At 43.1% G+C, this 13090-nt stretch overlaps 1 protein-coding gene across 1 annotated transcript; it reads right to left on the reverse strand.

Moving 5' to 3' along the window:
• Nucleotides 1–2554: 2554 nt before the first annotated feature.
• CCN3 (cellular communication network factor 3) lies at nt 2555–10929 on the reverse strand. The gene is made up of 5 exons (XM_029222411.1): nt 10773–10929; nt 10418–10643; nt 9075–9329; nt 7543–7757; nt 2555–4057 (listed from the first exon to the last, which is right to left on the reverse strand). The coding sequence occupies exons 1-5, from the start codon at nt 10857–10859 to the stop codon at nt 3761–3763; spliced, it is 1080 nt and encodes a 359-aa protein (XP_029078244.1). The 5' UTR covers nt 10860–10929; the 3' UTR covers nt 2555–3760.
• Between the last annotated feature and the right edge of the window lie 2161 nt (nt 10930–13090).

A 13090-nucleotide genomic window follows, 5' to 3' on the forward strand; every position in this document is an offset into this window, starting at 1 on the left:
GTCATTTGCTGGCCTACTAGGTGCCTGGCATGGTCAAGTGCTTATGAACGTGTATAATGTTACAACAATATGTAGTTGATACTTAGGGTGACCAGCTCCTCCCAGTTTGCCTGGGACTGTCCTGATTTTATGACTGAAAGTCCTGAGTCTCAGGGACCATCTCAGTCCAGGACAAACTAGGGTGATTGACTACTCTCTCAATATTATGGTTTCAGCTTAGAGGTGTGGAAACTGAGGCTCAGAGGGTGTATCCAAAATTTTCAATATCCCACAGCTGGGAAAGAATAGGTCCCATATGCAACCCAGGTTTGGATAACTCCCAAGCCTGTGCTGTCTGCAGCCCTAAACTCTGCTCAGTAAGTATAACTTTCCTTGCTGTATTACTAGAACATTCTGGATTTAACAAATATTTGTAGATCAGATCACATTTTTTCAACTGGCTGAAATTATAATGTCAGGAATGCATGTGTGTGTTTTTGCAGATGTTACAGAGTGGGGAGATCTCTAAGTGAGAGGTAAAGAAAATCATAGTGATAGTGATACTGAAAAAGATAGTTTAAAAGCCTAACATCTATTTTGAAGAACATTTTATCTTTTGTCAATGCATAACTCATTGATTCACTCACTTATCCATCTGTCCATCCATTCATTCAGTAGATTGAGAGTGAGGTCCTATTGTGTTCCAGGTACTGGGGCAGATACGAAGAAGACTAAGGTACTGGCCTCAAGATGCTCAGAGTAATGGGATTTTTAAAGAATAATTGTAAAATAACTAATGATGAAAAATCTGAAAGAGAAATTAAGGAAACACTCCCATTTACCATTGCAACAAAAAGAATAAAATACCTAGGAATAAACCTACCTAAGGAGACAAAAGACCTGTATGCAGAAAACTATAAGACACTGATAATAGAAATTAAATATGATACAAACAGATGGAGAGATATACCATGCTCTTGGATTGGAAGAATCAACATTGTGAAAATGACTATACTACCCAAAGCAATCTACAGGTTCAATGCACTCCCTATCAAACTTCAGACTATACTACAAAGCTAGAGTAATCAAGACAGTATGGTACTGGCACAAAAACAGAAATATAGATCAATGGAACAGGATAGAAAGCCCAGAGATAAACCCATGCACATATGGTCACCTTATCTTTGATAAAGGAGGCAAGAATATACAATGCAGAAAAGACAGCCTCTTCAATAAGTGGTGCTGGGAAAACTGGACAGCTACATGCAAAAGAATGAAATTAGAACACTCCCTAACACCATACACAAAAATAAACTCAAAATGGATTAAAGACCTAAATGAAGGCCGGACACTATAAAACTCTTAGAGGAAAACATAGGTAGAACACTCTATGACATAAATCACAGCAAGACCCTGTTTGACCCACCTCCTAGAGAAATGGAAATAAAAACAAAAATAAACAAATGGGACCTAATGAAACTTCAAAGCTTTTGCACAGCAAAGGAAACCATAAACAAGATGAAAAGACAACCCTCAGAATGGGAGAAAATATTTGCAAACAAAGTAACTGACAAAGGATTAATCTCCAAAATTTACAAGCAGCTTATGAAGCTCAATATCAGAAAAACAAACAACCCAATCCAAAAATGGGCAGAAGACCTAAATAGACATTTCTCCAAAGAAGATATACAGATTTCCAACAAACACATGAAAGGATGCTCAGCATCACTAATCATTAGAGAAATGCAAATCAAAACTACAATGAGGTATCACCTCACACCAGTCAGAATGGCCATCATCAAAAAATCTACAAACAATAAATGCTGGAGAGGGTGTGGAGAAAAGGGAACCCTCTTTGCACTGTTGGTGGGAATGTAAGTTGATACAGCCACTATGGAGAACAGTATGGAGGTTCCTTAAAAAACTAAAAATAGAACTACCATAGGACCCAGCAATCCCACTACTGGGCATATACCCTGAGAAAGCCGTAATTCAAAAAGAGTCATGTACCACAATGTTCATTGCAGCTCTGTTTACAATAGCCCAGAGTTGGAAACAACCTAAATGTCCATCGGATGAATGGATAAAGAAGACGTGGCACATATATACAATGGAATATTACTCAGCCATAAAAAGAAACGAAATTGACTTATTTGTAGTGAGGTGGATGGACTTAGAGTCTGTCATACAGTGTGAAATAAGTCAGAAAAAGTAAAACAAATACCATATGCTACCACATATATATAGAATCTAAAAAATAAAAAATGGTTCTGAAGAACCTAGGGGCAGGACAGGAATAAAGACGAAATTTTTAACGTGTGGAGGTGTCTTGCAGGTTGTCCAGAAAAAAACATCAGGGATCCAGATACTGGATTGAGTAGAAAGTGTGGAGAATATCTGAGGCCTTGGCAATAGAGATCACCAAATTAAGAGCTGTCTTTTGTTTTCCTTCTGATAAGAAGTTGTAAGCTCAACTAAAGATGACCATTTTGCTTTCAATATTTAATTTATAAATTTTAATTTATATTTTCAATAAACAACTCAGAAGCACAAAAATAATAGCAGAGTCACACACTGATAAGATCATGTTTATTTAGTAATGTCTGACAAACAGAGAAAGTAAAAGGAATATTTTAAAAATGTATAATTTATATTTATATAAATACTTCAAAGGAGAAAAGCTGAACACATAAGGTGACATTAGAAGAATGTATACATTTTAAGTTTGCAACCTATCTTATAGCCTGACAAGTTAGATACATGTATGTAGACACATATATCTTGTTCACGAGTTTGCATAACTAAGGCCCAAGGATAAGTTTGGGGATCTGTACAATAATTCTAAACTCCCGTAGAGTTTGTGGTATCTTGTCACTGCAGTCTTGTCGATTTTGTTCTTCTTTTTCAAAATTCCACTACCAGCACACTTGAAAGTCATAGAAGGTTGTACTCAGGTGCTTTGGGCCTCAGTTTATTCGTCAGTAAGGTGAGAGGAGCCCTGCTGATATGTTCTGCTTCTTCTGAATTAAAAAACTAGTGATCCCCAGCAGTCTCCAGACACATACAAATGTCTGAGGGCTGGTAGGCTGGTCATCTATGTATAAGGGAGAGTTTTCTGTTTAGCTTCTTTCTTTTGGAAAGGAGTCAACTTGTCTGAAATGGAGCCAATTTATGACACCAGTGCACTTAATTAATAAGCATTCCATTACTGTAGATACAGCTTGTTTTCTATGTACACAAAAAACTAATAATCTCTAGATTTTGAGTTGAAGAGCTTTATGTTTCCTCGGATCTCGGAATTTGAAGTTCAGAGTTGAGCTACTCAAAATGAGCGCTCCACAGAGAACCCTTAGGTCAAATCTCAATCTGTGGTGAAATATTTGTATGATGACACCCTCAGTATGACCTTAGATTTCACCGTGTCATTCATTACTGTGACCTTTTCTTGAAATTTCACTAGCGTATAACAAAATGAGTGTAATGTGATACAGTCTACACAGTAAGACATATATCTGATTTCTGAAGTTTACAGAAATTTCCATGTGTAGTAAACAGCACAAAAGAATGTCATCCCTAAGCACTATCCTGAGCTTACCTTGATTCCAAGTTTACAGTTAATCATATCTTTCATGAAAAAAAAACAGACATAACTGACCTCATATGACCACAGAAAATACATGGGACGCAGATGTGGATAATAATTCTTTGTAATTTTTCTTATAGTCATTTGATAGTGGGTGGCTACAGGTTGCCTCTGTAGGTGGGCTTCTTAGGGGACACATTACATTTCTCCTCTGCTGGTGTTTGGCTTTAAGTCTTGGAGGAAAGACGCATTGTTATGAGGACAGTTGTTGTGACAGGTGCAGGTCCCGATGACCATCACTGGTTTCTTGAGGGTCTGGCCTGGGGAGCACTGGAACTCCACCTGGATGGTTTTGGTGTTGTGTGGGGTACAGCATCGGCCATCGCTGCAGACACCGCAGAACCTGGGCTTGTAGGTGTATAGGCTCGTGCAGTTCTCAAACTGCAGGTGGATGGCTTTGAGTGACTTGGTGGTGCGGAGACACTTTTTCCCTTTCTAAGAAAGAAGAAAAGGAGTGATGCATGAAATGGCCATCATTCCTCCAAGGGATCAGTCTAGGCATATGGAATAACTTGCTAGGTGCCTACCCAAAATCTGTTGCTCTTTCTTCTTTGCTAACAGAATGTTAATTTTGTTTGAGTAATGTGGTCCACTACAAGTATATCCTTCCCCAGAATATCTGGGAGCTTGCAAGGGCCTTGTGGCCAAGTTCTGGCCAGTGATACATAAACCAAGGGATCCTGGGAAATCCCTTGCCCTTCAGATGGGTACAGTTCTTAATCGCTTCCTGCATTCATTTGCCTTCCTATCTAGAATGTGGAAATCATGCCTAATTGTATATAACCATCTTTTGACCATGTGGCATAAGCATGAAGATGAAAGCATATGTATGATAAAGAAACCTATTTTTTCAAACCACCGTAAATAGGCTTTGGCGTTGTTATTTGCCCAATACATTCTTAGGTATTATAAAGAGAAATGGAATAAATATGGCATCACTGCAAGCCTACCAATGTTTCAAGTATTTTTCAGACATTAACTTACTTAACCTTATTAGGAACATTCACTCATACAAGGAGCAGTTATTCACATAAAGAGCAACTGTCCAAGTTTTATAGATGAGTAAACGTAGTCTCAGAGGCCAAAGTGATCAGAAAACATCTAGAACCTGAATTTGTCTGACACAAAGCCCGTTCCTTCTATTACACTGTGACCTCAGAAAAGTCTAAGACAGTGGGATTTAAGGTTAGTTTCCATGAAGGCATGGTAAGCGGAGAATTTATTCAACATTCCACTGGTAAGAGTTGAAGAGGAACCCCAATATTGATAATTCAGTAAGACATTGATGATATGTTAATTTCCCACCTAGATTTCTTCACCTAATTTGTCACAATTTTCCACTGCTTTTCACCTTCCTAGTTGTAATCCACAGCTTGTGGAGTGATGAGACTTGGAATTCTCTAAAATTGGTAGCTCTCAAACTTTAATAAGAGTACATCAGAATCATCTAGAGGGTGTGTTAAAACACACATTGTTGGGCCTTACACCAGAGTTTCTGATTCAGTAGGTTTGATGTGCACCCCCATAATTTCCATTTCTAACAAGTTCTTAGATGATGCTGCTGGTCTGGGGATCACGCTTTAAGAAGCACCATCTCACATTTAAGAACCTTTTGGTTATAAGGAAGTAATGATTATTTGGCTGGCATTTCCCTAGATTCCAAACAAATTTCTGGCCCCTTAATGAAATACACACACACACACACATATATATATATATATATACACTATAAATAAATGTCTTAAATATAATATCTCCCAATATCAAACTTGGTGCAAGGTACAAGAAAAATATGAATTTTGGAAAAAGAAACAATAGAAAAAGCAAAATTTTTAAGTCATGACATGGAAATGGCTTATTTAATAAGCAAGTTACTGTGTACTTGACAATATTTAAAGGCTTCTTGTTTTTTCCTTTTTAATATTTAATGTTTAGTGTATATTTTTGCCAATATCCACAAAAAGGTACAAGGTCTGCAATATCTGTGTGTGTGTGTGTGTGTGTGAGAAAGAGAGAGAGAGAGAGGGAAGGACAGAAACAGAGAAGAAGGTGTTTCTAGGTGCTCTTTCTAAATTGGTGGAAGAAGCATAAAGTTAGAATGGACCTCAAAAAGTCATACAGCTAAGTAGCCATATAACAATGCAACCACTAGAGACTCTTATTTTATCAATAAATAGAAATGATGCTTAATATTAGGTAATGATATTTATGTTAACAGAGTAAACTATGCCCAGCACTTAACAAATTCATTCTATTTATCCTCATGACAACTCTGAGGTAGGTACTCTTAATGTCTCTGTTATATGGGGGAAAGAACTGAGGCTTAAAGGTTAAGAAAAATCACCCAAGATCCATAGCTAGTTCATGTGGGAAGCCAAGATTTAAAGCCAGGCTGTCTGGCTCCAGAGTTGCACCCTTAAGCATGAGATGATATTGCCTCAGTGGAGAGATATGTAAATCTTTCATTGTTAGGAACTGTTTTATTTTGGCCTTAGGTTTGTACAAGGGTCCATATACTAGTTCGATTTGGGTACTGCATTTATCTGACCTAGGGCTCTGCTAACAAGGCTTGTGATGTCATCAGGAACCAATCAGAGCTTCTGATCTGCATGCCTTGTACTCAGCATTAACACACTGAGTTGATATCATTCCAGCAAAAAAGGAAAGAAATGTGCTATTTTATTTGGCACAGATAGCCTTATGCTGGCAAATGTACTAGTCATACTAGGCTTTTTGAAATACAGAAAATAATTCCCAGACATCCATTCATTTATTCATCAACAGTTGTTTATCAAGCACACAGTACATCCCAGGTAGGATGTGGGGGACTGAGGGATGAGGAAGGCAGATGTGGTCCCTACTCTGTTGCTTCCTTCAGACTGAACCTAAAGGGTGAAGAAAGCTGAGCTCAGAAATGACCTCTCTAAAATAAATCATGTTTGACCACTGAGTAGCCAGTTTTTTCCAGGATGAAATGAGATTTGCCAGACTTTTCTCAACCGGGGACATTACTGTAGAGGTCTGGCCCCTCCCTCTTCATCTGCTGTGAGTTGCTGGGGATATTTCAATACATTAAAGAGAAAACAAAAGAAGGTAAACTCCTTCATTAGAGCTGACCTTGAAGTCAGCTTCACAGTGACTTTCTAAAGCCCAGGCCCCCCTCCCGAATAAAACATAACTCTCAACTTTTAGGTTGTGAATATTTTTTAAGTCTACAGGTGTAAAGTAAACACTTTCCAAAGAGGAACAAAAGAAGACAAATCTCAGCATTTGGAACAACTGGCACCAATGGTGGACATTCTCAGAAAGATCCATCTGACAAGACACAGCAAGAAGCAGTTAGAATGGTCATTGCCCCCTTTTCCACAGGAGTGTGGAATGGACAAGACAGCGGGGAATTGTTACAGGGAAGAGCAAAATCTGACTCCATGTTGGATCTGTTTCTTTTACTTTAAGCTTTGCTTTTTGTTGCTTTTGTTTTTATAATCATACATAACGGCCTGCCTCAGGGAACCCTGCCCTGCTGCTGCCTGAATGTTAAACTAAAGTGCCTTTGTTCAGCTCACAAGGCGACAATCTGACCCTGCCCACCTGTGAATGCCTGCAGGAAAGAAGAAATTAACACATCCCCTCCCTGATGCTGGCCAAGCCAGGAGATATTTTGCAAAATCAATGGTCTTTTTACTTTATTTCCTCACCTCCTCCCCCTCTCGGTTCTATAAAATAAACTGGCATCCAGACCCCATTAAGATGGTTTTTGGGGACACTAGTCTGCCATCTTCTCGGTCTGCTGCCTTTCTGAATAAAGTCACTATTCCTTGCCTTATAAGAAAAACAAAAACAACAACAAAAAATAAAACACAGGCCCCAACGAGGCAAGGCCCCCTCCTCTGTGGTGGGGGCTCCTCCCAGGCTCATACCTTATCTGCCGGCTGCTTGTGCTCTTGGTCACAGGGTCGCACCACGCAGAGCCGGGTCTGCTTCACCATCTCACAATGTGGATTCCTGTTGGTGACCCGGGTGGAAAAACCCATGCCACAACTCTTGGAACACGCACTCCACTCTGTGGTCTGCTCAATGCAGTTGATACCTGAGTCGGAGACTGCAACTCCTAGAGTGGCTTCGGTCCTGTAGGCTACAGGATGTTGAAATAAGGACAGTGTTATTGCGTAAAATGTGGGGATGGCAAAGTGGTCCTTTCAACCATCATTAGGAAGAGTGTCTCATCCAGTTCGGTACCTGTGCAACTCAGGTGTTCTCAGGGGGCAGACCTGGATCTCTGTATTTATAAACCCCTAACAGGTAGCACAATGCCTGGCACATGGTCGGCCTTCAAGAAATCTTTGTGGAATGATTGTCCGATTTGTTCATAAGAAGTTTAGGAGGACCTGTCTTTGAGAAACTTAGTAGTTTTAAGAATATAGCACAGTATAGCATCAAAAACCATTCCATAAACCATAATGTTTTCAATGTGTGATTTTGTCCAGAGAAAGGATAATGAAAAAATTGTAATTGGATGAGTTAAGTAGAACCAACCAACTCAGAATAGTGATGGAGGTAATGCTCTGCCTTAGGGAGGTAGAATTGGTTATTTGGGTTGTAGGATATAGTCACTGGGGCTTGGATGACAGACAGTTCTCTCTCAACATTTAATACGCATGGCCTAGGGCACATCTCCTCTCTTACATGGCAGTTTTCCTATCTGTAAGCATGGCTGAGAATTTCTGACTTCAGAAAAACTGTAAAGCTCTGTGTACTGCCAGTATAAATAATCTGGCTGATTAATGGCTTCTAAAATATCCTCTACTGGATCTTGAATGTTTGCTTTTCAAAAAAAAATCATTTCCTTTATAAGCCAAAACAAAAGGAAAAGCAAAACAAAAATCCTGAGGTATCACTTGATCCTTCCTGCAGCACCTGGAAAGGTGGCATTTCTCTGTGACACCTGTCCAGGGATGGCATTCTTTAGGGAAGCTGGTCTTAAGAGTGCATAGGTAGTTGACAGAGTCCAGAAAAGAAAGAGCCATCACCAGGCCCTTTGCAAATGGCTTAAATGGTGTTCCCATGGAGTTGACACTTGCCGCAAGTATAGAAGCTCTACCGATTACGTGTTTTGCATAAAGTTGCCAAAGCACATCTTTGCAATGTTAACAAGGGTCAAGTGGGACAGACTAAAATATAAATGGCAGTCGTGTAATAAGAAAAATCATTCCTATGGCTCAACAGAACCACTGGATGTGATTCTTCTTCAGAAGAGACTGTGTGTACTTCAATAACTTGTCTGGGATTCCAACACGTGATGTGCCTGATCTCAGGGGGCAAGCTGGACTCCACAACTGAATGACCAGAAGCTGAAGCCAGTTTCTCACTGCAGATCCCAAAGAGCATACATGCTTCCTGCCTGCACTTAGTCCTGTGCTGTGATCATTTTCAGGTATGTTGAATTTCTCACCTGGAAGGGTTTGGAGGTCCCCTAATGTCCCCGTCTCATTGGAGTCACAGATCCACTTTTCACAGCACTCCCCAGGCACTTTAACTTTTCTCGGAGCTGGGCAGTCAGGCTGGGGCAGTAGCAGGTCCTCTTCACAGCGGGGCACACAACCAACCTGCCCATCTTGGCAGGCGCACTGGTATTTGCAACTAGGCTGGAAGGTCTCTCCACTTTGGTAGATGACTCCATCGAACACACAATTGTCTCCTTCTATCGCTAGAATGTTGGGGAAGCAGAGCAGAGAGGGAAGGGGAGAGAAAATCAAGAACACGATGCATCGAAGAGGCTATATAAGAGCCACAGCACATATTCCAAGCCCCAAATCATTCTTTTTCTAGTTGAGGCCATCTGGTTGCTGATCCACCACCAGCAGAGAGATGTCCTCATGGAGGCCTCCCAGTGCAAGAAGAAACACTCAAGACCACCCAGTCCCACCACTCATTTTACGCATGAGGAAAGATGGGCAGAGTCGTGAAGTGACATTCCCCAGGGCCCTCAGCTGTTGTTCTCAATGATAGTGTCGTTTCGCAAGAACCTCCTTAGATTCTCCTACTCCAGAAGCTCAGAATTAAAAAGAAAAAAGTGCCCTTCATAAGCCTCCAAACAGGTTAACTGGTCAAATTGGGAAGTGCATTAGGATTCCTTGGCATTCCAGCACAATAAATCATTACTCGTTTAGAGAAGAAACTAAAAGCCTATTCCAAGCCCTCTTATCCAGGGAGGCAGGGACAGGTCTCCAACTAAATGGTGCACCGTGTGGGAAATTGATCCCCAGTTGATTAAGTTTCACCATCCTGGATTGGCTGGTTGCCTGCATTTTTATTTTACTCACGGCCCAGACAGGGGTTGCATAGTCATCCCAGGAGAGTAGTGGCTGCTTTGGCTCAAATAGGACAATTACAGGTGTGAAAACAAACCAGCCTGGCTACAGTTGGGGGAACTGTGAGCCTGTAAGTAAGCCCAAGATTCCATCACCCCCCAAGCGTACCCTGGAAACTTCCAAAGGAAATGACTTCACTGGCCCTTAAGTCTGCTCTGCTCCCTGTCTATCTAGATTCTTCTCTAGGGAGGCAAATGCTTCTCACCTCCGCGGGCAGGTTTCCCTTCTGGCTTCTGGCGCTCCGCAAAGCCCCACGCGCCCCCAGACCATCCCCGGCACACAGCGCTCCATAAACATCACCCACGGCATCACTGTTAGTATTTGCTCATCACCCTCTCGGGAGTGGGGGGAAGGGGAGAGGAAAGAGCGGGCAGCTCCGCTTGCTGAGGGACAGGAGGTCAAGCGGAGGAGGGGGCAGGGTTACCCATGCAGATGCCAGTCTGGGCGCTGGGGTCCGCTCTGCGGTCGCAGAAGAGACCGCGGCTCTCCTCGCAGGGCAGCATCACGGAGCAGCTCTCGCCGCGCTGGCGGGCGCACACCAGGCAGCAGGAGCAGTCGTCCAGCACGGCTCTCACCCCGGGGGCGCAGGTCGGCGGCTTCTTGGGGCACGGAGCCGGGCACGAGGAGGGGCAGCGCGGAGTCGCAAGGACCTGGGGGCGGGCGAGATCAGGAGAAATTTCTTAGCAGGGACCCTGGAAGGCAGAGCAACCCCGGGACCGAGCAGGGGCCGCCCAAGAAAGGCAAAGTAACCAGAGGTTCCTGATGAGTGCGCCACTCACCTGTCCCAGGAGATGGAGGAGCAGCAGGAAAGCCAGGCAGCGGCACTGATTGGGTGGACCGAGACGCAGGCTCCGCGCACTCGGCATGTTCAGGCTTTTTCCTGCCGCTTTCACAGGGCTTTCCAGGTCGGAGATGGGCTCTGCGCGCGCTGCTCCTGGTCGGGCTCGCCCCTGCCCGGCGCCACCGCGCAGGTTTTATAGCGCGCTCCTGGGACGCGCACAAGCCGGTTGGCTGCAGCTCAGGCAGGAGGCGGGGGGATCGGCGGGGTGGGGAATGGAACGAGCCCCGGAGTTGCCATAGCAATTGGCCGTGGGTGCTGCTCTCCTTAGGGCGCGGCCCCGGGGCCTGCATGTGCCTGTGTGTAGCGACTGGCTTTTCCCAGGGCGCCGGGAGGGGCTGGGTGGAGGCCCAGGGCCAGGACCCAGGGTTTCGCCGAGCGCGTGGGAAGGAAACGCCCGTTTCCTCCTGGAAGCTGCTTCGCTTTCCCCCAGGACTAAGACACCGCCACTCCCCGTCACGCTTCTTCTCCACCCTGGCCGTTCCCAGCTGGGTTGCAAACGTGGGGTGCCCCTAAAGGGGTGTCCGATGTTTGGGACCATCTGTGAGGGGTTGGCTAGAGGCCCAGGGGTTTAGTCATAAAGGAAGCACATGCAAGTTTGTCACCGTTTAGGGCACGCTTTGAGAGTGTTGAGAGAGGGGGAGGGGAGAGAGGGAGGAAAGGAGAAAGAGAAGGGAGAAAGTAGTGGCTGGGGACGGGGCGGGGGGAGCAGAAAGTAGAAGAAATCTTAAAGTGAGGATGGGGGACGATGCTGTTTACCGAAAGGCAAAAAGTCCTTTTGACTTTAACCATTCCAAGCCCCGCCGATTCTGCAGGTTTGGTAGAAATACAAGTAAAACGTAATGAAATAAAAATACAAGAGCCCGAGGTACATAAAAACTTTCTTCCTGGTAGAGAAAAACCTTGAAACACCAGTGGTGTCACGCCTCCTGTGAAACAGCACTTGTCAGAATACAAGAGCCTGTGAGAATTTATAAGGCCCCTTCAGCTCAGCCCCTGTCAAAACCTCAGCGAATTAAGGAAGGACTGGGGGAGGTACTTGCTTTACTGAGCTGACGCTCCAGCAAATCAAATCCCTCTCCCACCTGGCACCTACTTTCAAAACTGACTGCCGTGAAACACATGTCCTCCTCTCCTGAGGAGAAGAGCAGTTTGACTGCTCCAGAGTTGACACTGCTTGATGGTTTAAAACAAAATGTCTCCCCTGTACTTCAACTTCGCTTCTGCCTCAGGGATAACTATGTCCAGCTCCTTTGGGGGTAGTCGTGTTGGAAAGACACTTTTCAGAAAAATTATACAGGCTTGGGATGGAACTCTAGGCTTTAAAAGGAAACAAATTTCCTCTAGGTCATCCAGCTCCAGTGTGAAGAAATCAAAGGCAGCTTATGTAAGGGCCCAGGTCTGCCCCTGCCACACCTGCTTCCCCGCATGCAGTCATCCAAAGCCCTTCAGTATAGTTCTCTGAGCAGCTGAAAACTGCTGTTACATAATTCCGAGCCTACATGAATTCTGCTTTCTTTGAGGAAAAGCAGACGGAGCAGTAAATCTTGGTGAGAGATTGAACGTTAATTTGTGCCATGTCGAGGACACTCAATACACTCTTCAAATTGATGGGCTCCATGGGTCATCTGGTCTAGTGATGCTTCCACCTGGCTGCATGTCAGAATCAACCAGGGTGTATTTTTGAAAAATATAGATTCTTTTTTTAATGAGTTAAAAAAAATTGAAGTATAGTTAATTTACAATGTTGTGTTAGTTTCAAGCGTACAGCAAAGTGATTCAGTTATATATATGGGTTATTATTTTCCATTATAGGTTATGACAAGATATTGAGTATAGTTCCCTGTGCTACACAGTAGGTCCCTATCATTTACCTATTATATATATATATTAGTGTGTATATGCTCATCCCAAACTCCTAATTTATCTCCATCTCCCCACCCCCTGCTATCCTCTTTGGTAACCATAAGTTTGTTTTCTATGTCTGTGAATCTATTTCTGTTTTGTAAATAAGTTCATTTATATCATTTTTTAAGTTCCATATGTAGTGATATCATATGACATTTGTCATTCTCTGACTTACTTAATATGATAATCTCTAGGTCCATCCATGTTGCTGCAAATGGCAGTATTTCATTCTTTTTTAAGGTTGAGTAATATTCCATTGTATATGAAAAATATAGATTCTTGGACCAAACCCTCAATGCACTCAGTTGGATTTTCTGGTGAAAGCTCTTGGTAGACAGCACTTCATTGTAC

The sequence above is a fragment of the Monodon monoceros genome, unplaced genomic scaffold (assembly GCF_005190385.1).
Source record: "Monodon monoceros isolate NGI ecotype Baffin Bay Population unplaced genomic scaffold, NGI_Narwhal_1 Super_Scaffold_14, whole genome shotgun sequence".
NCBI lineage: Eukaryota > Metazoa > Chordata > Mammalia > Artiodactyla > Monodontidae > Monodon > Monodon monoceros.

What these genes read in the sequence shown, in the direction of transcription:
- CCN3 (XM_029222411.1), bottom strand. Translation starts at nt 10,859, where the DNA reads ATGCCGAGTGCGCGGAGCCTGCGTCTCGGTCCACCCAATCAGTGCCGC. An exon ending in TCCTCCATCTCCTGGGACAG is followed by an intron (nt 10,644 to 10,772) that starts GTGAGTGGCGCA and finishes GCCCGCCCCCAG; the next exon opens with GTCCTTGCGACTCCGCGCTG. An exon ending in ACAAGCAGCCGGCAGATAAG is followed by an intron (nt 4,058 to 7,542) that starts GTATGAGCCTGG and finishes CTTCTTTCTTAG; the next exon opens with AAAGGGAAAAAGTGTCTCCG.